Source organism: Phocoena phocoena, chromosome 11, assembly GCF_963924675.1.
Source record: "Phocoena phocoena chromosome 11, mPhoPho1.1, whole genome shotgun sequence".
Taxonomy (NCBI): domain Eukaryota; kingdom Metazoa; phylum Chordata; class Mammalia; order Artiodactyla; family Phocoenidae; genus Phocoena; species Phocoena phocoena.
Genome location: NC_089229.1, coordinates 101,317,329 through 101,339,525, shown reverse-complemented (window position 1 = coordinate 101,339,525; position 22,197 = coordinate 101,317,329). Strand labels below are relative to the sequence as shown.

The window sequence follows — 22,197 nt, the reverse complement described above, 5'->3', positions numbered from 1 at the left end:
GTGGGACTTCCGAAGGACAGTGGGCACCTCTGCTCAGGAAAGGGGCCTGCACGCCGTCCCAGAAGCGGGGGCCGTCCCAGCAGCACCCTGGCCGGCGCTGGCTGCATTCAGTGCTTCCAAATGGAGCCACGGCTCCAGGGGAATTTTTAACCTGATGACTGCATTAGAAAGGAAATTATGTATGAGGAGCTGCAGCCCATGAAAAGCATAGGTGCCTTTTGTTATTAGCTGGAAAGGTGTCTGGTAATGTTCACGGTGGGGCTCTGCCAAGGCTGGGCTGAGCCCCTCACTCGGCTTACGGGCAGCCGAGGGTCTTCCAGACCCACTTCCTGCGACCTGACCTTTGGGCTGATGGGTCCAGATGGGCCTCTGAGAGCGGGGGCTTGAGACCCTGCCGAGCCCGCCTACCTGGCAAACCGCGTGCAAACAGGGAGCAAGACGGGGATACACAGAAAGAAGGCGGGAAAAAGCAAGCGCAGGAGAGAGTGGCAGGTGTGTCCACTGACTTTCCACCACACAGCCATCCCGCCCCCTTGTAACGGGCCCAATGCATATCGACTTCTCTGGGCAGTCAGACCAACAATCGCATCCCCTTGTGGGGAGAAAGGAGGAAGCGGGCAGAAGCAGACCTGAGGATGGGGAGGGGCCGGCCAGGCCTACACGCTGACCCAGAGAGCAGAGGAGCAGGGAGGCCGTCCATGCGTGAGGACTGCTCGCGTGGTGACCACTCCCAGGGCGAAGCCTGGCTCCTTCCGTCCCACTCGAGGAAGCATTGAAAATGCCAGCAGAGCAGATTCATCACAGGGCAAGTCTCCAGTCTGTTCCGGATGATCGAAAGCATCCTTCTCAAACTTCGGCACTTCAGTCATTGCTGCTACCTAGTGATACCTCACAGCTGACCGTGACCCGAGGTCCCAGCTCCTGCTCTGGAAGCTGGACAAGTAGCCTCCACGTGTGTTCCTCTCCTTCGAGCCTGGACTCCAGAGCCCAGGGTCCAGGTCGGGGGGCAGGGTTGGGGCCGAGGGGGCTCCAGCAGAGGAGGAGGGAGGGCGGCGATGACTCGTAATTCCCGGAATGGACTCAGTCGTCCACGGGGACGATCTCGTAACTGTATCCAACTAAGACGTTATTTCTGGGACAAGTTATTTTTACACAGGGAATTATTCTGAAGGGTTTGTCTGAGTCTGTTTAATAATCAAAAAAAAAAAAAAAGAAAACAACTTGCCTATTTATAGCCTTCAAAGTATTGTTATTATTTTTAAAATATTTTGGCCGTGCCATGAGGCTTGCGGGGTCTTAGTTCCCTGACCTCGGACTGAACCTGTGCCCCTCGGCAGTGAAAGCGTGCGGTTCTAACCACTGGACCGCCAGGAAAGTCCCCAAAGTACTTTCACATACATGCTCTCATCCCCCGACTTCTCTCCCCTTCCTTCCCCCCTCCCTCTCCTTCATTCAAAACCAATTTTGTGCCTTTCCCGATTTTGGGGTGGGGGCAGCTCTTGTCTTCTGCGGATCAACCATTTAATTTCTCCTATTGTCCCTTGTCAACCTTTGACCATTCTTCTGTTAACCTTTTCACTGGAAGGAAGACCTGAGTGATGAGACGAGTTGCTGAAATGAGGTCAGAGACCATCCCCGGGGTCTGATTCCCCGGGGTCAGGTTCCCCGCGTTCCCCTGGCCGTCCTCCCCTTTGGAGGATGAGAGCGTCGTCGTCGAGTTAGAGGCGTTTCTGTGAGTCTAGGAGACGGGACGAGAAGGCGAGAGGGGTGACCCGACCGAACCAACGCAGACATTGTTAGGAAATTTATTTGCAATTCTTGTTTTTTGTTTTTTTTGGTTTGTTTTTTAAATAACATCATTCCTTAGATAAAAATGCAATCTTACAGGAATATACATAGCGTCTCACACAGAGGTGGCCCTGAAGCTCTTCTCGATTCCCTGGTCTTTCTCGGGGTGAGAAGGGACCCAGGCGAGGCCGCTGACTTGGGGTGATTTGATGATTACAAACTGTACAACAGTATTTACAACATGAGGCTGTGAAGCCGCAGGGCCCGGAGGGAGGTGTACGGGACGCAGGGGGTGGGGAAGGGACGGGTGCAGGGGCGATGGCGGTGGGGGCCCCGACCTCTGAGAACGAGCATGATTCGGTGGGTCGGAGGATGAAGGAGGTCCGAGCCGGGACGAGAGGCGAGGCGGGTGGAGGGGCTGCGTCCGTACCTCCCGCACAGGGGACCTCGTCTTGGTAGCTCAGGGGCGTCAAAATAAAACAGGGAAATTGTGACAGCGATAGACACTCTGGAGCTTCACCAGCCAATGGGGGGCCCGTCACCCTGATTCTTAGTGGACGTGTGTTTTCCACGGTGGTTCTTGCTGCTCTATCACAGACTAGTCCAGACCTGCTTGTGCCTTGGACATCCCAGCCTCCAGAGCCAGACCTTATTCCCTCAAGGCTCTGGGAGAACAGTGGACGGGGGCAGGCAGGGAGGTCAAGGCCAGACTCGGAGGGTGGGTGGGATGCCATCCACCTGACGTGCAGGCAGTAAGGGGCCTCGGCATCGGGGTCTCCAGGGCCGCCTTCTGAAGGAGACCTTGGTGCTGGATTGTTTCTTTAAAAACCGTCTACCCTTGAGTCCCAAGTTCTGTTTTTCCCTTTCAAGCCTCAGCATGGTGTCACCACGGTGGGACATCTTGGGGGAGGGGGGCTTGGAACCCAGTGACCCATCTAGGGACAGGGCCTCCCCTGCCCCCTGCTCTGGGCTTTGGGGCCCCGCAGGCCACGCCCTCAGGAGCCAGGGCAGCGGGTGGCGACCGAGGCCGGGCCCCCTTCTCCCTCGCGCCGGCCCACAAACCCAGGGGCACCAAGGATGGCGGGGCGGGAGCCTCCGGGCCACGCCGTGACTAGGAAGCGCTGTGCCCACCTCCGCGTCTCCTACAGACATGGGCTCCCCTGAAACAGGCGGCCTCTGGCCCAGAGCGGCTCAGACGTGAGCTCGGTGAAGCATTTTCTCACTCACGAGTCCTCCCAGGTGGTGAATTGTTGTAAATGTCTGATTCATGTGGACTAAGTGTCACGCTACCTTTCCAGGAGCCGCATCCAAGTCACACTACTTATTCTGGAACCTGGGTGCCTGGATGCCCCACAAAAGGGGAGGCGCCTGCAGCAAGGCAGCCCCAACCCCCAGGAGGCTGTGGGCTCGGCTGATGCGACCTCCGAACCCTTGTTCCGCCCTCTAGTCCCCATCTGGGCGTCCCTGATTTGGGGGAGAAAGGGAATGTCCACGGATGGCCCCACCTCCGACTGCTCTCGGGGTTCAGCGATTTGCCCAACTCAGCCTAACGGTGTATTCCATATATCCCACTGCATCGCCAGTTCCCCTTCAGAGGGCCCACAAGGAGGCTGTTCTAAGACACCAGGGAGCCTCAGGGCCTTCGCCACCCACCTGCTGTGGACCAAACCTCCTAAAATCATGGCAAGAAAAAATCTTGGCTTTAAGAGTGGTGGTATTTTCTCCATGAAGAGAAATGATATTTAGTTCGTAGCAGAATTCAGTCCGGACGGCACATTTCCACCCGGGCGAGCACCGCTGCTTCTCTCTCCAGTCAGCACGCCGCCTTCTGAGAGGAGGACAGAGCCAGGCGTCCTGGTCCCAGCCCGAGGGCCAGCGCCTGCCCCGTCGGGGTGCGTGCGCGCGTGTGGGGTGCGGGTCTCTCCCCGGCGATGCGGAACCCTGGCAGGAACGCATTTACCTGATGGTTTGCTGCCTGGCCTCACAAAGCAGGGTCTCGTTGGAAGCAAAAATAAATAAATAAATAAAGTTAAAACCAGAAATGGCTTCACGAAGAAACTATGTTAGAATCTGCTCACAGGCCCCCTCTCACTGAACCGGGGGAAGAGGGAAGACGGGGGGCTGGGGAAAGGGGGGGAGGCCCACCCCAATGCGGGCGCAGCTGCCAGGAGAGCTGGGCGCTGGCTTCCTGTGGTGACCTCAGGGTATCCCCCCAGCCCGCCTGTCGTCCCACTGGAGCCCGTGGCCCACACGCGGGAGGAGTGTCCGCAGAGAGGGGGACAGGGTGGCAGACACCCCTACCGGCCAGAGACAATGGTTTGGCTGGGAAAACAGCACCAGAGCACTTTTATTTTTCTCTTCTTCTACGGTCGATCTTGAGGCCTCCGCCTCTCCGCTGTCCCGGCCACGGCGGGCAGTCACACCGGACACTTCCTTCCGCAAAACGGGAGCAGACACAGGGGGTCAAAACATGCCCCCTTTTGCCCCAGTTTCCCTTCGGTTCAGTACTGGTACTTTCCGCAGACCAGAGCCTGGTCTTTAAAAAAACAGACCTGGCCTGGGCTCTGGTTCGACTGAGCAGCGGCTTAGAGGGTCGACACTAGGTCACCCGGCCCTTGGCCTCTTGGACAGCGACACGCCCGTCCTTCCAGGTCTCGCTGGGTGCGGAGCTGCCACCCCCGTGCCTAGCAATGCCTGTGACGATGGTCTGACGAGGCTGCAGGCCTCAACCACGCGGCCTCCTCCCTGTGCTGGTCTAAGTTCCGCTCTGTTGCTTGGCCTATGGGGTGGGGGACACATATTGTCAACTGGCCCCTGGAAAGCAGCCCTCACCCCCTCAATGACCTCCAAGCTCCTCCCTTTCAGGGGCTCTTCTTCCTCAGAAAGACATTACATTGGCCTTGGAGGGTGTGGTGCCCTCAGCTAACTGATGGGGAGACGGTGTGGCGGGAGGACGGCCGGCAGGAAGTGATGGACAGCTCAGGACGAGGCCCCGCAGCTCGGAAGCCGCGTGGAGGAGGATAAAGATGGGTAAGGCAGACCCTTGGGTCCCAGTCAGACTGAGAAGATGAGGGAAGAGACTGGACGAAGAGCTTCTGAAGCAAAGCAGAGAAAAATGCACGGATCAAGCCAAAATCTGGGGGAAATGCCTGCATCTTAACCCAAGACCCAGTAGAACCTTCTAGGAGGGGGGTGGAAAGGAAACAGCTGGGAATCAAGTCAAGCACGTGAGTAACTGTGAGATTGAGCTGGAAACAAGAGGCTGGTCCGTCGGGGGCCAAACACAGACCAGCTTCACCAAGCCCTGAGCCTAACCTCCTCACAGACCAGCTTCACCAAGCCCTGAGCCTAACCTCCTCAAGTGCCTCAGGTCCTTGGCCATCATGGCTTTTCTCCTGCTGCTCAAGGGCTTCAGAAGACACAACAGTTCTGCTTTCCAGGGTCATGGGAAGATTCTGTTTTGGGTGCAGAGGTGGAGACCACGCCACAGATGAGGCTTGGGAGGATGGGTGCCGCGTGTCCGTCCCACCCTCGCTGGTCCTGAGCTCTGGCCCGGGAAGACACCCCCCCCCCCCCCCCCCCCCCGCCACCGGATGGGTCTTCCCGACAGAGACAGAGCTGACGGCAAAGGAGAAGCACGCCTGCGGTGCGCGCGGTGATGGGGGGGGATGCGCTTGGTGGAGCCCTGGGAGTAGCTGGCATAAGCCCAGCACAAGCCGGTCACTGAGATTCGGTGACACAGACGAAAAGCCCAGAAGGAAAACAGAAGACAGCACGAGAAGGCCGAGTGTGTGCCGGCGTGTGTGAGGTCAGCTAAGAGTCCATGGCTCTATCCAGGGGCCAAATGCACAGCAAGAGCTGGGGATCAACCCCAAAGGGCTCCGCTCTCCATCAGAACTAAGACCCTAGCAGCCGCGGCAGACATCCAGGGAAACGGGACAAGGGACCTGAATGTAACTCCTACAAGACCTCGATGGCACCAAGAAGGAGCCCAGAGACTGGAAGGGCTGGGCTTGGAGGAATAGGGAGCAGCCCTTGTATGTGTTCACCTGGGGGCGTGCGCATCGGTCCACCACAGGAAAACTCATCTTCACGGAGCAGCGGGCGCTGCCCGGCTTTGACTTCTAAGTTGCTCATGTAAGTCAGTGCCAAGAAGGGCTGAGCGAGCCCGGGGCTGGAAGAGACTCAACAGGGAAGGTCTGGATCAACAGTTGGGTCCTGCTTCCCCCGAATCAGTCACTGTTGGAACCTGTTTGAAGGATGTAGCACCCGGGTGATGTCCAGGTGGGTGCAGGGGCAGAGAGACGCCCCCACAATGCCTCCGGCCCTGCCCTCACCACGAGTTCCCCACGCACCGCCCGCCCCCGGTCCTTGTCCCTCCGTGGCTGCCGTACCGCGAGGGGTGGGCTGGAGGACATCCTGTTCCAGAATGAGTGAAAGATGGAGAAGCGAGCAGGACGGACTTGGCTTTGGACGGACAGGATGCACCTGCTGCCTGGCTCCGGCCCCTGCTGTCGGCTGAGGACCCCTCCCCTCTGCCCTCCCGGTCAGTGGGCACTTCCCTAAGGAACGCTTGTGCCAGGGCGGGGGGTGGTGAAGGGTAAGGTCAGCCACCTTTCCCAGGGGGGACCCGGTGACGAAAGAGGCGGCTTAGGGCGCCTCACGGCCCCTCACAGTGCAGGGCTCTCCCCGGAGAAATTCCAACTCTGAAAACCAGGGCAGAGCAGACAGAGTGACGCGGGAAAAAGACGGGTCCTGGTCTCTCAAAGCAAGACACGGATGCACCTATTACCCCGTCTGGGGAAAACTGAGGGAAATGGAAGAGAACACAAGACATGCAAAACAGTGATGCCCAAGCTTGCATCGGGACCCACACGGGTAGTGCCGGCACTTGTCACACAAATGACAAGAAAAGCTGTCCCCTTTTTCCCCAGCCACACGTAGAAAAGCACTTAAGAGCTCAAAGGTGAAGCCTGTCACACTCCAAATACAAAATGATTTACTTACATGCAGCAAATATACAAGAAGTGAATCCAAAAACAAACTTATTATATTCGCCTGGCACAATTGCAATTCAGTTTTAAAAAAATATTTGTAAAATACTGAGACTGACCTGAATTCAAGTATAACGGTCTCTTCAGCAGAAACACCATCAATGCAGTGAAACGTTACACGGAACAAATCGAGGCAAAACGCCTTCTGAGTTTCCCCCTTAAATTTCTGTGTGGTTTTTTTAAACACGGTTTTAATGCCAACACAACTCACAACTGTGTTTTTAAAATGAATATTATTGCATTGTTTTTGCATATCTTGTGGGACAGAAAATGCCGTTACTGATTCCCGTTTCAGAAGCAGAGACAGTGGTTTGCTTTTGCTTTCAAACGGCCCCAGATTTACAGCTCCCCACCCTCAAGCCCCAAGGGGAACTGCGGGCGGACTGGCGGCCCGGGCTCAGCCCACGCCCGCACACACGCACCCCACCGTACACACGGCACACACACTCGCTGAGACCCCGTGCTGCTTCCTCTCTCGGCCACGCGCTACTACACACATTTGTGCAAGACCCTACCAAGTGCGTTGCTGACCACCTTTAAATTATGGAACCAAACCGAAGAAATCTTGTCACTACCTAAGGAAATGATAACAAACTATTGGGCATACACCACGGCTGGTAAAACTCTCCCACGGCGGCTCTGTTGAATCCTCCGTAGAAAAGGAGACCACGACCGTTAAATAATACAACAAAACTGAACCCGATTTACATTTGCAAAAGTGAAAACGGTAAGGTGGGTGGCTGCAAAACTTTGTAAACACTCTTCTCCCTCCCCTCCCCCGGGAAAACAAAAGTATAAAAAAACAAAACCCCCCAAATGAAAACTGCAACATGCTGTGAAGAAAAATGTCAAATCCCCAAACAAAAGAGCGCTGGACGGACGCTCAGCACCCCCGGTCTTGTCCCGGCGGGCGTGCCCGCTCCCCCGGCGCCAACGGTGCGGCGTGGCCGTGACCGTGGCCGGGTGGGAAGGGGGTCCAGACACGGGTGGCGCAGGGGGCGGTGGCCAGCCTTGGCTTGGAGCTGCAGCGCCCTCCCCTCCCCAGGGCCTGGCCGGGGCCTCCTTCCTTCCGTGAAGGCACAGGGCCCTGGCTCTATGGGGATGGTGAGGCTCGTACAGAATATGTGCAAAACGAGTTCTTGACAAGCAGAGTTGAAAGACACCCGTTTGGCGTAGGGTCCTTTGGGTGAGGGCTGAGGGAGCCGAGGCGGCCGCCGGGGGTGGGGGGCCCTCCCTGGTGCCCGCGCCCTCCCCCCACCGCTCCCCGCCGGACACGGACCGCGGCTGCTTCTCTCCTGGCCGCCGACTCGGTCTTGTCCCTACGAAGTGAATGAAGACGCTGTTCCGGTTAACTCCAGGTCACGGGAACAGTGAGGCACTTCTGAAACGGACCCATTAGGAACATGGAGACAAATAAAAACCCGGCATCTCCGGCCCGGCTGCTACAGGCTGCTGGCGAAGGCCCTGCTGTCCCGGGGCTCCTCTCCGCCCTGGTGGGGCTCGGGGCTGGGCGCCCAGGCCGCGTCCTCCGCGCCCCCCTCTCGGTCTGGCCCTGGGTCCCTGCAGTTTGCACACGGGAGCAGGGTACCGTTGGGGCTCTGCCGGGCGCCCCCGCTAAGGATGTTGTCGGCCGCGCTCTCCATCTCCTCGATGGTCATGTCGCAGGCGTCGGCCAGCTCCTGGGTGGTGGCCTCGAGGAACCTGGGATCCTGAGCAAACTGCCCCAGTCCTTCTGAGATCAAGACCTGGGGGAGAGGGGCCGGGACGGCGTTACTCCTGAGCCCGGCTCTTCCCTTCGGGGCCGGCGCAGGGGCTTCCGACTGGTCACTTTGGGAGGAGAGTGTGTGTACGCGTGTGCGTGTACTCGTGTGTGCGCGTGTGAGTACACGTGTGTGTGCTGTGCACCGGGCAGGAGTGGGACGGAGCACCCCTGCGGGCATCAGGGGCGTGCGGGCCAGAGGAGAGACGGCGGGGCTAGGGGCACCGTCCTCAAACGCAGGCAACCTGGGCGCATGGAGGCCACAGGGGCCCTGGTCCTTCCCTCCCACCCACCCGGCGCCCCAGGACACCCATATGACTCTTTCCAGGAGTCTTCAGTCTCCTCTGGTGACACTTGGCCCAGTGCCGCTGGCTGCGTTCCTGGGGGTGAGGATCCCAGGGACGATGTGCGCGCGCGCGCGCGCGTGTGTGTGTGTGTGTGTGTGTGTGTGCATGCAAGCGTGTATGTGCAGGACACACCCGGCCCCTGCCCGCTCTGTCCCGAAGCATCTGCCCCCTTCCTGGCGGCCTCGGGGAGGCAGCAGGTGAGCCTGGAATACACCCCAGCCCCCGCCCGCGGCTCCCACCCCACGTGCCCTCACAGCCCCCGCCGTGGCTCCCCTGCTCCCTGGCCAGTGTGACCGCCCTTCCTCGGCCGGGCTGGGCGCTCACGTGGACTTGAGACCTGACTGAGGGTCTTTCTGGCCAGGACACTTGACACCCCACAGGGCCCCTCCATTCTGCCCGTGGGGCCCCTGCCTGGCCCGCGTGGCTCGGCCTACTCACCGCCTCCACCAGGCTGCTGGCGCTGCCGTGGAAGGGCCGGCCCTGGGGCCCTGCCGGGCTGGGCACAGTGAGGGACATGGGCCGGGCCCTCCGGATGCCGCCGCTGGCCCCGCAGGGCGTGGGCTCCCCGGCCCAGGGGCCGCAGTGGACGGATGGGAAGCTGCTGGTGAGCTTGTCGCTGGACTCGGCCCCCTCCAGCCGCAGGGTGGGCACAGGCCGCAGGGGCCAGGCCGGGCCAGGCGTGGCAGGGGGCGTTGCATGCGGCGGGGGGAGGGCGCCAGGGGGATGGCTTCTCTGCAGGAGGGGGCTCAGGCCCGCCACTGCCAGCGCCTGTGGACACGACACGAGAGTGCGGGTCAGGGGGCCTCAGCCGTGTCCCACTGCCCAATGCTCGCACCCTCTCGGTCAGGCACCTGGACCTGGAGCCGGTCTCAACCGCCCTAAATAGACTCTGTGACCGTCAGTCTGCAGGGATCTTTCTCCTCTAAGCTCAGAAAGCCACGGGCCAGTGGGATCCAGGTCACCTGCTCTCTAGTCCTGGCCCCGTCCCCCGTGAGCCACGGATCCTCTCCACCTGCTCTGACGTGAGTCCAAGGAAGCAACCCTGCCTGGTGGGGAGGCTCAGCCCGAGGGGCAGAGAGGGTGGGACGTGGCCGCAAGGGTCAGAGGGCAGCTCAGAAGCATAGGGGGAGGCTGTAAATCGAGGGAGGTTTTCCTTCCAGCACGATAAGCAGAGACGGGTGAAATCAGCTTCTAGAAATCTCTCAGAGAAGCACACGCGGTGTCCCCCAGCCTGCTGGCCTCCCTGCCCACTGCTCTCAAGGGCCCCCAGTCTGGGGTCCTGGGTCCCTGGGCATCTGAGGGAAGCGTAAGGCTCTGCTCGACATTCCAGAAAGCCCTGTGGAGACCACGCGTGTTCGTGCGATGGCACACAGGCCGAGCAAAATCGTGTATTTCCTTGAGCAGAAATACCATCGCCCTGGCAGAGCCACGCTGGCTGTCTTATGCCGACTGTAAGCTGTGATTGGCACTGAATGCCTTTGGGGATAAAAAAGTCATTTAAAGCAGAGGCCCGTGGTAAGGGAGTGTGTAATCACAGAGGGAAGAAGGTGGGAGAAACTAGTTCAGCCCCTAATTGTTGGAAATCTCCGTCAGTTCTATGGTCCTAAGAGCAGCTTGGTGCTGGGGTCTTGGATCTCGCCATCTTTTGGCATCACCCAGGCCAAGAGCCGGTTCAACTGCTGAATCTGCCTGGACCCGCCTTCCTGACATCATCCCTGTCCCTGACCACGCTGCTGGAACACTCTCTGGTCATTTCCATATTCCAGTGGGTGGATTTTTGTGTAGCTAAATGTCCAGGCGTCTTATGGCTCTAGGTATGACCGCACCTGCCTGTCGTGTAGCCATGTCTGGGGAGGGAACATCTGGCCACTGGGAGGAGAATGCTCAGGCCGACCCGGAGCAGCTGGTCCTTCCAGCCTCCGGAGGGGCTCCTGCTGTCCAGGAGGACCTCCCGGGTCTCCCGCCCGGGAGAGCACGGTCCTCGTGTGGGAGGAGCCCCCTCCCCGGGTGGGGACGCAGCCGTGGTCTGGACAGGAAGGCTGATGGGCATCTGGGGGATTTGGTACCTGACCATCACAGGGTTGTCTAGCCTGCTCGGTGTGGCCTGTGGCCCGTCCCAAAGTGGGGGCTACCTGATGGTGAACGAGATGCAGGGGCAGAACCGTCTTCTGAGAGATGTCTCCCCCTGGATTCTTCTGTCGCTTCAGACACTCAAGGTGGAAGGAGGCCCTTCGACCTGCGGAGCAAGTGATGGGTCAGCACAGAAGATGACACGGGGGACTTCCCTGGTGGCGCAGTGGATAAGACTCTGTGGTCCCAATACAAGGGGCCCAGGTTCGATCCCTGGTCAGGGAGCTAGATCCCACATGCGTGCCGCAACTAAGGAGCCTGCATGCTGCAATTAAGACCCGGCACAACCAAATAAATAAATATTAAAAAAAAAAAGAGAGAGAGAGAAGAAGATGACACGGCCCCGACGGCTCACACCAAGGGAGGGGCAAGGATGCCCCCTCCCCCCGCCCTGGGCCCCTCACCGAGATGCCGCATTAGCGCACATCCAGCCCGGGTCCAGCCCAACCGTGGGCCACTTGAGCCCCACGAGATGACGTTCCTCAGTCACCCCTGTGTGCCTGGCCACCGTCACGGGGGGGTGGCCACCTTTAGAGAGAGGGTCTGAGGTTACCTAGGGAGGCGGAGCGCAGGAAGCCCCTCTTCGGAGAGAGATGGATGTCTCTCCTGTCCTCCTCATGGGGCGCCAGCTGCCGATTCTCGTCGTCCTGGTAGGAGAGCCTGGAGCAGAGGACACTGGGCACTGTAACCTCCGGGCAGCCTGCTTTTTCCCTAGTGAGGGGACCCCCACTCTGTGCTCTCTAAAGGCCGCGCTCTCTGCTGTCACAGATGTTCCCGCGGCTCCTTCCGCCTGTGCCCCGTGTGTCCTCCGGCACTTGTGATTCGAGGCAGGGGGACCACCACTGCTGAGAAAGCTGGAAACAAATTCTGGGCCTGCAGCTCCTCTCTGCACTGGCCTGCTCACAGGCGGATGCTGTCTACCACGGCCACTCCCAGCGCGAGGCCACGCTTGTGCCCCCTCACTCTCCGGGCCTGCCCACCCTTGGTCAGCAAGAGCGCAAACGTGCGGTCATCGGTGAGGGGCAGCTGTGGGCCCTTGGGGGTGTCTAGTGAGTCAACAGCTCCTGGGCCTTCTAACGGGGACTCAGTGAGAAACGGCTCCTCCTGGCCCAGGGCACATGACAGACGTGCCCAAGGGCTGGACTCGGGTCCGTGATTACCTTCCCTGAATCCTCTGCACCCGAGAGCCTCTGTTCTACCTTGGCCTGGGCTATTTCACGGAAAAAAGCCATTGCAGTCCCTAAGTTGATTTTGCAACCCCTAGTGGAGCCGTCTGCACCCCAGACGCCCGCTTGTGTTCTAAGCCCTTCGTGTCACAGACGAGGCCACCGCCTGTGCCTGGTGTGACTCCATGTACTTTGAGGACAGAGCCTGTGCTCCTGCAAGCATTTGCAGACACGCAGGGAGGGTTCTGGACGAAAGCCACCGGGCTTGCCTGTCATGTTCAGCTTGGTCACCCTCCCTGTTACATTTTCTTCGTATCCAGACCGTAACCACTCTTGAAGCCCCAGCTTCTGTGTGACCTCGCGCCTGGTGCCTCTCTCCGACCTTGACCTTCTCTGAGCGTCTGTACTCTCGCTGTTTGCACCACTCTGTGAGCAGCTACTGAGGAAATCTTTATTTTCCTCCTCTTAGCTCCTTAACCAGCCTGTGGCCTCCCTTGGGCGCCGAGGCCGGTTCGTCCACCATCTAGCAGAGGGCCTGCAAGTACCAAGCACGCACCAAGAGCCTAGACGGTGGGAACAGACGCTCTTCTTGACTTCTCGGGTATGTGGCCATGTGCTAATCCGCACCCTCTGAACCGTGAAAGCTGAAAGGCCTGGTCCTTCCTTGTGATAAAGTGCTCCTCTCAGGAGATCTTCTAACACAGGGTCAACTTTGTGAACGCAGCTCACAGTCACAAATACATTTTATGGGACTTGGCAACAAATGCGTCACAAAATAATACTACCTTTGTGACTTTGAATACGCTATTTCCTATTGTCCTTTTCTAGCCTATTCTATGCTATTCTGTGCTATGATTTCTTTTAAAAGTGTTGATTATAACCGACTAAGCAAATGTCACAGCTTCCTAATGGGTCTGGGTCTGCAGTTTAAAAACCCTTCTCTCAAAAAATTCCGGCTGCGATGGAAATCTCAGCTACGGCTGACAACAGCGCCCTCTGCTGGCAGTTTTATTATAGGCAGTTTCACGAATATTTAATTGTCAATATGTACACGTGTCAAGAAAGCCTAGGAAACAACGTTTAGCAGTTTTCCTGAAAACATCGTGTCATGAGGAAGCGCCAAGCCAACGAGGGGACCGTGTGCATGAGGGTGGGGGGGCTTCCTCTGCTTTGCTGCTGCCGGAGGAGGATTCCAGGGACCCGCCCGTCACCCCCTACCCTCCCCTTCTCGGGCAGCCGGAGAGGGCAAAGCTCACATCTCCGTGCAGATCAGGCTGGGCTCGCTGCCGTACTCGGCGTCCTCATCCATCCTCAGGTCACAAGTCTCATCCCGAGGGGCCTCGTCCTGACACACCATGGCTATCAGGCTGTCCCGGGAGGGGCGCCTAAAGGGTCCGGGGTAGAGACAGAAGTCAGCAACCGCCAGCCCCTCCCCTCCCCCAGGCAGGTGACGCATCTCACACACACACACACACACACACACACAGACACACACACACACACATACACACACACACACAGACACACACACATACACAGACACACACACATACACACACAGACATACACAGACACACACACAGACACACGTACACACACACACAGACACACACATATACACACACAGACACACATACATACACACACATACACACAGACACACACACACATACACACAGACACACACACACACACACAGACACACACATACACACATACACAGACACACACACAGACACACGTACACACACAGACACACACACAGAGACACACACATACACAGACACACACACATACACACACAGACATACACAGACACACACACAGACACACGTACACACACACACAGAGACACACACATATACACACACAGACACATACATACACACACATACACACAGACACACACATACACACATACACAGACACACAGACACACGTACACACACAGACACAGACACACACACACAGAGACACACACATACACACACATACATACACACACACAAACACACATACACACACATACACACACGTACACATACACACATACACATACACACACAGACACACACATACACAGACACACACATACACAGACACACACAGACACACACAGACACACACAGACACGTACACCACACAAATACACAGACACACACACATACACACACATACACAGACACACACACACACACACATACACAGACACACACAGACACACGTACACACACAAATACACACACACAGACACACACATACACAGACACACACACACAGACACACATACACACATACACAGACACACACACACATACACACACACATACACAGACACACATACACATACACACACACAGACACACGTACACACACAAATACACACACACACATACACACACAGACACACACACAAATACACACACAGACACACACATACACATACACACACAGACACACACAGACACACACATACACAGACACACACAGACACACGTACACCACACAAATACACACACAGACACACACACACACAGACACACGCACACACACAGACACACAGACACACACAGACACAGAGACACACATACACACACATACACACATACACACACATAGACACACATACACACACACATACACACACAGACAGACACACACGTACACATACAAATACACAGACACATACACACACAGACACACATACACACGCATGCACACACACAGACACACACAAATACACACACACATACACACACACACACGCGCGACCACCGATGGAGCGAGAAGTGTTACCGTAAGGGTTCCATGGCGGGGGAAGGGCCTCCGGGTTAGGATCCTAGGGGATCTGATTCGGACCCCGTTCAGTTACACTCTGGGGTAAGTCATGTAGCCCACCCATGACTAGCGTCCCCACCGGTAACACCGTCTGCCTGCCCCGCTCAGGGCCGGCCGCACTATTGGGGGGGGGGACCAGCGAGGGGGTGGTCCCTTCCCTGTGCTGCAGACAGCCGGGCTTGTGGGCATTTGCTGGGCAGAGCTGAGGACTTCCCGGTGTCGTACGTGACACGCTTTTGATTTGGTGTTGACTCCTTAGAGCAAAGCACAGAGGAGAGGCCTCACAAAGGGGTTCGTTCTTCTGAGCAGTGGGGAGTGAGCCTGAGCCCCCCGAGCTGCAGACCTTCTACACCAGAATGTGCCTCAGACTGAGCTTCCCGCTCTCCAGGCCCTGGTCTACTGCTCACTTGGTCACGTGGCCTTTCGCTCTGGCCTCTGTCCTCCCTTCCTGTCTGTGTCCTGCTCCGTGTCTCACTCCACCTTTCTTCCTGTAGGTCCTGGGTGCTGGGGCCCACTTTATGCTCAGGCTCCCAGGGCCTCTGGGAGATATTCCAGCTTATCCTCTCAGATCTGAGTGCGGGGTCAGTGGCCAGCCTTGACCCTGCGCCTGTGAGCCACTCGGGGAGGGTCTGGGCGGATCTCTGGCGGAGGCCCTGACCGATGGTGCCCTGCCCCCGGTGACTGACACGGGAGACGCTGTGTGCTCTTGCTGGCGTGGGAGGGGCGCGACGTGGGCTGGGGACGCCCCCCGCGGGCCGCCGTGTGCGGGACCTGAGGCCAGAGCTGGCGCCACCGCACTCAGCCGTGAGCTGCGATGGGCGGGACACGGCCCGGGCTGGAACCTCGGCTAACGCGGGCGTGACGAAGGGACGTGAACACCGGGAGGCCGGGAGCTGGCCTCTGGGATGAACGCAGCTCAGGACACTTGTCCAGGGATTTAGAAAAGACCACTTCTGGATCTGAGCTGGAGGGGAGGAAAGGAGGTCTGCCCCAGAAACGGGGCTGCTGGGGGCTGCTGTCCCGCTCGGAGGGGCAGCTCAGCTAAGGGTGAAGTGTTCAGATCCTCCCGGGCCTGGGAGCCTGGAGCTGCTGATATACGTGAGGCACTGGCCGAAGCCCAGGGTGTGGAAGTAGGTGTCGACCGCCCCAGCACATCATGGCAGTGGGTCCTGGGGCACCAGGGAGCGGCGGGTGGGAGAAAAGAAAGGGACAGGAGCCGGGAGACGTCAGGACTGCCAGGAATGATCCCGCGTGGGGTCAGAGCAGGCAAGCACCCAGCGAAGGGCCTCCTGCCTCCAGAATGCCTCCTCCCAGGGACGAGAAGGGCACTACGAAGATGGGGTGGGCCTGCCCCATCCCCTGGGGGCCCAAGGCCAGGTTTGGGCAGAGACTTGAGAAAGGCCCAGGGGACGGAGACGGTGGTGTCTCCAGGATGCAAACATCTCGGGCATCGGGGCCAGGGCCTCTCTGCTTCGGGGGAGAGAGCAGAGAAGGCCCCGTCCAGAGGCGCGCACCTCGGGACACCTGCCGGTCAGGTGTCACGGGGCCTCCCGAGCACGGCTGCAGAACCCGGGAGGCCGCGCTGGCCGCCCTCTGGCCGGGGTCTGGGCAGCAGCCTCCACCCCAGCTGGAGGACTGAGGGGTCAAATGCTCCTCCCCAAGCCCCTCCCGTGCAGCCCCTGCTCACCTCTTGGAGCTGAGCCTCCACGAGGCCCCCTGCACCTGGACAGCAGGGGACAAGGGGGGCCCACGGTCCTCCACGGTGCTGACGCTGACAGCACCGGGCTGGCCGGCAGGGCAGGGGCAGCGGCCCAGGGCGGTGTTGTTGGCGTTGTTGATGTTGGCGTTGGAACCCATGGACGAGTAGCTGCTGGGGGTGAAGGTGGAGTCCACCAGCTTCTCGTGGGAGGGCGACTCCGCGCCACCCTGGCTGGTGCCCGCCTTGCTGATGTGCAGAGGGCGCTGGGTGGTGAAGGTCTGGGGGAAGGTGCTCCGGCTGTCGCTGGGGTAGTAGCCCACGTGGTTGCCGAACAGGCCGCCGGCCCTCTGCAGGCGAGACGGAGGGGTGTGTGGGGGGGTGGCCCGCCCACGGCCGCCTCTCCTTCTCCACCGGGAGCTCAGCCCCGCCGAGCGACACGTGGCCGAGTCTCAGGCGGAGACCCTGCACTGCAGCAGTGGGGCATGTGAGGGCCGAGGGGTGGAAAACAGGGCCCGAAGGTTCTAATGGGATTTAAAAAAAGAATCCAACTGGCTCACTGAGCTAGGAGCTACGTTGGCCAAACGGTTCTGAGAATAAGAAGGGCTTAGTTACTACACCAATTACACTCTGGCCTCCTTTCCCCTGGGAGAGTCTTAGATTTCAAATCAGGAACCAGTGTATTCCCCCCTTGTCCCGGGCAAGTGGGCAAGTAGCTGCCTGCAAGGCTGGGGGGCGGTCTCTTGGGGTCACACTGACATGCTAGTGTGTCCCCGAGGCCATTCAGTGACGGACATTTCACAGTGACAAGGAGGAGGGTGGTGAGGACAAGACAGCCTCAGGGTGATGGGCTCCTCTCACCCCCATGCTTCCACCGCCTGGGAGCCTGCTGGGGCCGGGAGGCGGGGTGAGAGGCCCTAGCGCAGTTCTGGGTGGTAGTGTCTCACTTGCTATAGGATTTTTAGCCAAATACCTTGGGGATTCATGAAGAGAGCTGGGTGCAAGGGCCCCAGAATTCCAGTGGGCACTAGTTTTCACTGTTAAAACTGATGGCAGGGGCTCACCTGGTGGCGCAGTGGTTAGGAATCTGCCTGCCAGTGCAGGGGACACGGGTTCAAGCCCTGGTCCGGGAAGATCCCACGTGCCGCGGAGCAACTAAGCCCGTGCGCCACAACTACTGAGCCTGCGCTCTAGAGCCCATGAGACACAACTACTGAGACTACGTGCCACAACCACTGAAGCCTGTGCGCCTAGAGCCCGTGCTCCGCAACGAGAGAAGCCACTGCAATGAAAAGCCCGCGCACTGCAATGAAGAGCAGCTCCCACTCGCCGCAACTAGAGAAAGTCCGCGCGCAGCAACGAAGACCCAACGCAGCCGAAATAAATAAATTTATAAAATAGATAAAAAAATAAATTAAATAAAATTTAAAAAAATGTATAAAACTGACGGCAGCCTCGGTATCCAGGAGGGGAGAGAGGAGGCCGGAGGGGGCTTTGGGGCCTGGAGACCTCATGGTCTAAGTCAAGATTGCCACTGGCTTCCAGACCTCTGCTGCCTGCTACCGCACATCTGTTTTTTTCAAGAGAGGATAGAAGTCTAGATTTTTATTGAATGAGCCAGATTTTCAAATGTTGGCAAACAAAATAGGCTGTGGATTCGATGTGGCACAGAGGCTAGCACTTTGCAACGTGTAACGTAGAAACGTCTCCTAAAAAACATTTCCTTAGCAAAACAGCTCCCTCACGCCTTCTCCGAGGGCCAGTGATGCTCTGTGAGCTGCCGGCTCCGGGGAGCCCCGGCTTGGGAAGGACTACTGGGCTTGGATGAGGTGGAGGGCTGGGGGAGGGCTGGGGGGAGGGCTGGGGGAGGGCTTGGGGGAGGGCTTGGGGGAGGGCTGGGGGCGGGGAGCTGGGATCCTGCCGAAGACTCAGGCCTTCCTCCCTGGATTCAGGACGCCAGCCCACCCTTCTGCTCCAAACCCAGCTTTACGGAGGCGGAAGACTGCGGCCGGGGCACCCCCCTACCCTGAAGATGTCATCTTCCGAGGCCGTGGACACAGCCTCCTTCATGGCCTTGTCCAGCTCCTCCTCGGCGGTCAGGTCCCCGGAGATGGCCCGGCGGATCTCGGGCCCGAGGTCATGCAGGGTGCGCAGACCAGCCTGGAGCCCAGGGGGATGATGTGTGAGGGCCCTGGTGCCCCACCTGCCACCCATCCGCCCCTGTGCCTCTCCCCGCAGCAGGCCAGCCTCCGGAGGTCCATAGGGCGTGAAGGCATGTTGGGAGGGGCTGTTTCGGGGGCGTCAGCAGACCCCCCGGCCAACTCCCCGGGCTCTGCGGGCTGCGAGGCCACAGGAGGGGAGGGTCAACCCTGCAGCATCCACCTTGGGGAAGGCTCAGGGCCCTCAGGAAGGGACCCGCCTCCAGCCAGCCCGTGAGAGCCCCCGGACCTGGCAGAGGCGAGAGGAGGGTGCCAGGCCCCCCGGGGGGGCGAGGACCCCTCACCTGCAGGGACAGGGCGTTCCTCTGGGAGGGCTTGCCCACCAGGCCCTGCTCTTTGCGCTTCTTGAATTTCCGGAAATACTCTTGGATCAGGAAAGTAGCGTAAAACTTGCCCACCGTGACCTCATCATCTGAGAGCAAAGGGAGGACAGGGTGAACAGGGCGTAAACAGGGGGGCGTGGCCAGGCTTCAGGAACCTTTTTTCAGCATCCACGCCTTCTTAAGTTTTCTCAATTAAATTTTTTGGAAGAGGCTCTCCATGCACGTGGTTCAAAAAGACAAAAATATACAAAAAGGTGTGTGTACAGTGAAGAGTCTCTCCCCCCACCTCCTATCAGATAACCTTTCTTTTTCGTTTCTTATTTCCCCAGAGATTCATTATGCAAATGCTTCCTGCAAATAAGCAAATATATTCCTACCCCCTCTTTTTTTCACAGAAAAAGTAGCCTGTTGCCAAACTTATTTCCCACCTTGCATTTTTTACTTAACTGACCTTGTTGATTAACTCTTTTAAGATTCCGAAGCTCCGGGTGCCCACTGATAATCGCCCAGGCCCCTAAGGGCTAGCGTTCTTAAGGGTAGGTGGGAGGGGCGCAGGCCCCCCATCTTTTTTGGGGCTTTCTAACCCCGTGGCTGGGCTGCTCCCCAAGTGACACAAGACAGAATCAGCCTCCGTCTTGGGAACGAAGTGGGTGGTGAGAAGCGAGTGGCGCCCCGAGGGGAGCAGTTCCTGCCCCAAGAGGAGCCCCCCCCCATCTTCCGTTTCTTGAGGGAGGAGGGGGCGGAAGGCCTGGAGAAGGCTTTTGGGTTGCATCTGGGGGCTGTGATGGCTCCCCTGCTCCTAGCTGTCTCGTGAGAGTAGCCGAACCCACAGCTGCTTGCCTTCCGTCCGGCCGGCCGGGGCCCCAGCCCCACGTGGAGGGGATGCCCGAGCCCTGTCTGCCGTGAATCAGGAAAGACTGGCGCTGGTGGGAAGTGTGGCCCCCTTGGACCTGGGTCCTGAATCCGCAGGGCTCTCACCACCAGCCTGGGGTCAGCTACTGAGCAGCTGAGAACCAGCTCCTAGAGCAGGCGTCACAGAACCGTGATGGGGATTAAGGGACGTGGTGCGTGTGACGCCAGGCCGCGTGGCGCCCGTCCCCAGGCCTGCCTTCCTTTCGGGGGTGGGTCTTGTCAGGGGCAGCAGGAGTGTTCTGGGAATGTATAGGACTTTCTCAGTGTCACCGCGATTGTCACCATGCTTTGGGGATGCTGCTGGCGTGAATGACGTGGCTCTGGACGTGTCCCGAAAAGCACAGTGAATACTACCTTTGCACCCTGCCAAGGCCACGCCAGACGTCTGTGGGGGGCCCTCCCGCTATAACCACCTGAGCTAAGACCCTCACTCGGCTCCACGTGGGACCTGCACGGCTGTGACATTCCAGTTTCCCAGGAATATACCTGCTGTTTAAGTGGATGGAAGACCACTTTGTTTTGTTTCAACCTGAGCAGGAAGGGTGCACGTTTCAGAAAACTGTGTCCCTGACGGCACCGCTCCGTGAATGTGATCCCCCTGGGGCTGGACCCCGCGATCAGCCTGCACTTGCCCCACGTGTGTGCCCAGAGCTGTCTGTACTTATTTAAAGATAGTCCATAAGCCCTTACTTCCAAAAGACAGACGCAAAATGTCAACAATGTCAACACTGTTCGTTTCCTTTAAACACAAACTTATTCGTAACAGTGGGGGCAGACGAGCGTTTGGTCAGTTAACTAGAAATTTGGGCCCCTGAGTTGTCCCTGAGTATTGATTTATTGAAAAACATTTGATTTTAACATATTTCACATTAAAGTGTTGTACTCATACTTTGGCAACTGTATACGGAGGACAGTTGACAGAGTCGACAAACACTGCCCCGGGAGGAACAGGAAGGGGCGTCCCGGGGGGCTCCTTCTCCAGGACCCCATCATTCCTAGAGCACCCAGCCCGGCAGGTTATGGGGAAAGCTCTGCTTTGCAGAGTTTCCTTGAAGTTCTGCCAAACCTCCAGGCATCGGGGGGCCTAGCTCGGCCTCCTCTGTGACCTCAGGCTTGGACCAGGCTCCAGCCCGAAAGGGCAGGCCTCCCGCAGCCTGGACTCAGGACTCGCATACGCCCGGGGTGGGGTGACTCACCTCCCGCAGGCGGCACCACCTGGTCCAGCAGCTTCATGCTGGTCCGCTTCCAGATCTTCTTGATGATGGCCCGCAGCTCCTCGTTGGCCTGTTCCAGGTTCCCTGTGGGGAGGGAGACGCAAGGCCGACTGACCAGCTGCCCCTGAGGGCCTCCCGTGGGCTGGTCCTGCTGTGGGAGTGGTGGCCGTGGCCCACGGGCTCTGCCTGCAATGGCTCTGGCCCGTCAGCCCCATCATCCTCCCCCCGGGGCTCCCGCTGTCCGCCTCCGTCCCCTCTTGGCCTCTCTCCCCTTCCTCCCTGCCTGCTGCTTGGTCGCCAGGGCAACCCTGCACCCACTCTGTGTCCCTCCTTCTCCTTGAGGGGGCCCCTGAGGCCCATGAGACTGCTGGAGCTGGATCGAGCTGGACGGCCACAGGGGCTCGCCCTGGGCCGCCAGGGAAATGTGGGCGACTGGAAGGAGGTGTGGTCCCTCCGCAGACCCACGTGGAGCGTCCACGCTCGGGGGTCTCCGTGTCAAAGCCCTCTGCTGAGTTCCCTGCTGGGAGGAGGTGGCAAAACCTTGGCGTGGAAGCAGAGACCAGAAGACAGGGGGTCCTGAGGTTGGGGGCTTCTCTGGGTCTCCTTTCTCCACTGGCAAAACAGGCTTAATTAGGTGCCTCTCTGTGCGCCTCTGGGATACTGGCCTTACAGCCCTGGGAGAGGAAAGCTGAGACCCGCAGCCGCAAGAGAGGACTGGGGGGCTGGGTCTAACATGCTCCCAGCTCTCTCC

The 22,197-nt window shown here is 58.6% G+C and overlaps 1 protein-coding gene across 1 annotated transcript in view; it reads right to left on the bottom strand.

The window, feature by feature from the left end:
* Positions 1-8,284: 8,284 nt before the first annotated feature.
* Positions 8,285-22,197, bottom strand: part of CACNA1C (calcium voltage-gated channel subunit alpha1 C) — a 463,376-nt gene continuing 449,463 nt past the window's right edge. Inside the window, exons 41-49 of the mRNA XM_065888236.1 lie at positions 21,429-21,530; positions 19,282-19,409; positions 18,804-18,938; positions 16,770-17,128; positions 13,501-13,629; positions 11,632-11,738; positions 11,081-11,184; positions 9,387-9,716; positions 8,285-8,587 (exon numbers count right to left, since the gene is read on the bottom strand). Of these exons, the coding sequence (XP_065744308.1) occupies positions 8,285-8,587; positions 9,387-9,716; positions 11,081-11,184; positions 11,632-11,738; positions 13,501-13,629; positions 16,770-17,128; positions 18,804-18,938; positions 19,282-19,409; positions 21,429-21,530 (1,697 nt within the window). The remainder of the gene's footprint in view (positions 8,588-9,386; positions 9,717-11,080; positions 11,185-11,631; positions 11,739-13,500; positions 13,630-16,769; positions 17,129-18,803; positions 18,939-19,281; positions 19,410-21,428; positions 21,531-22,197) is intronic.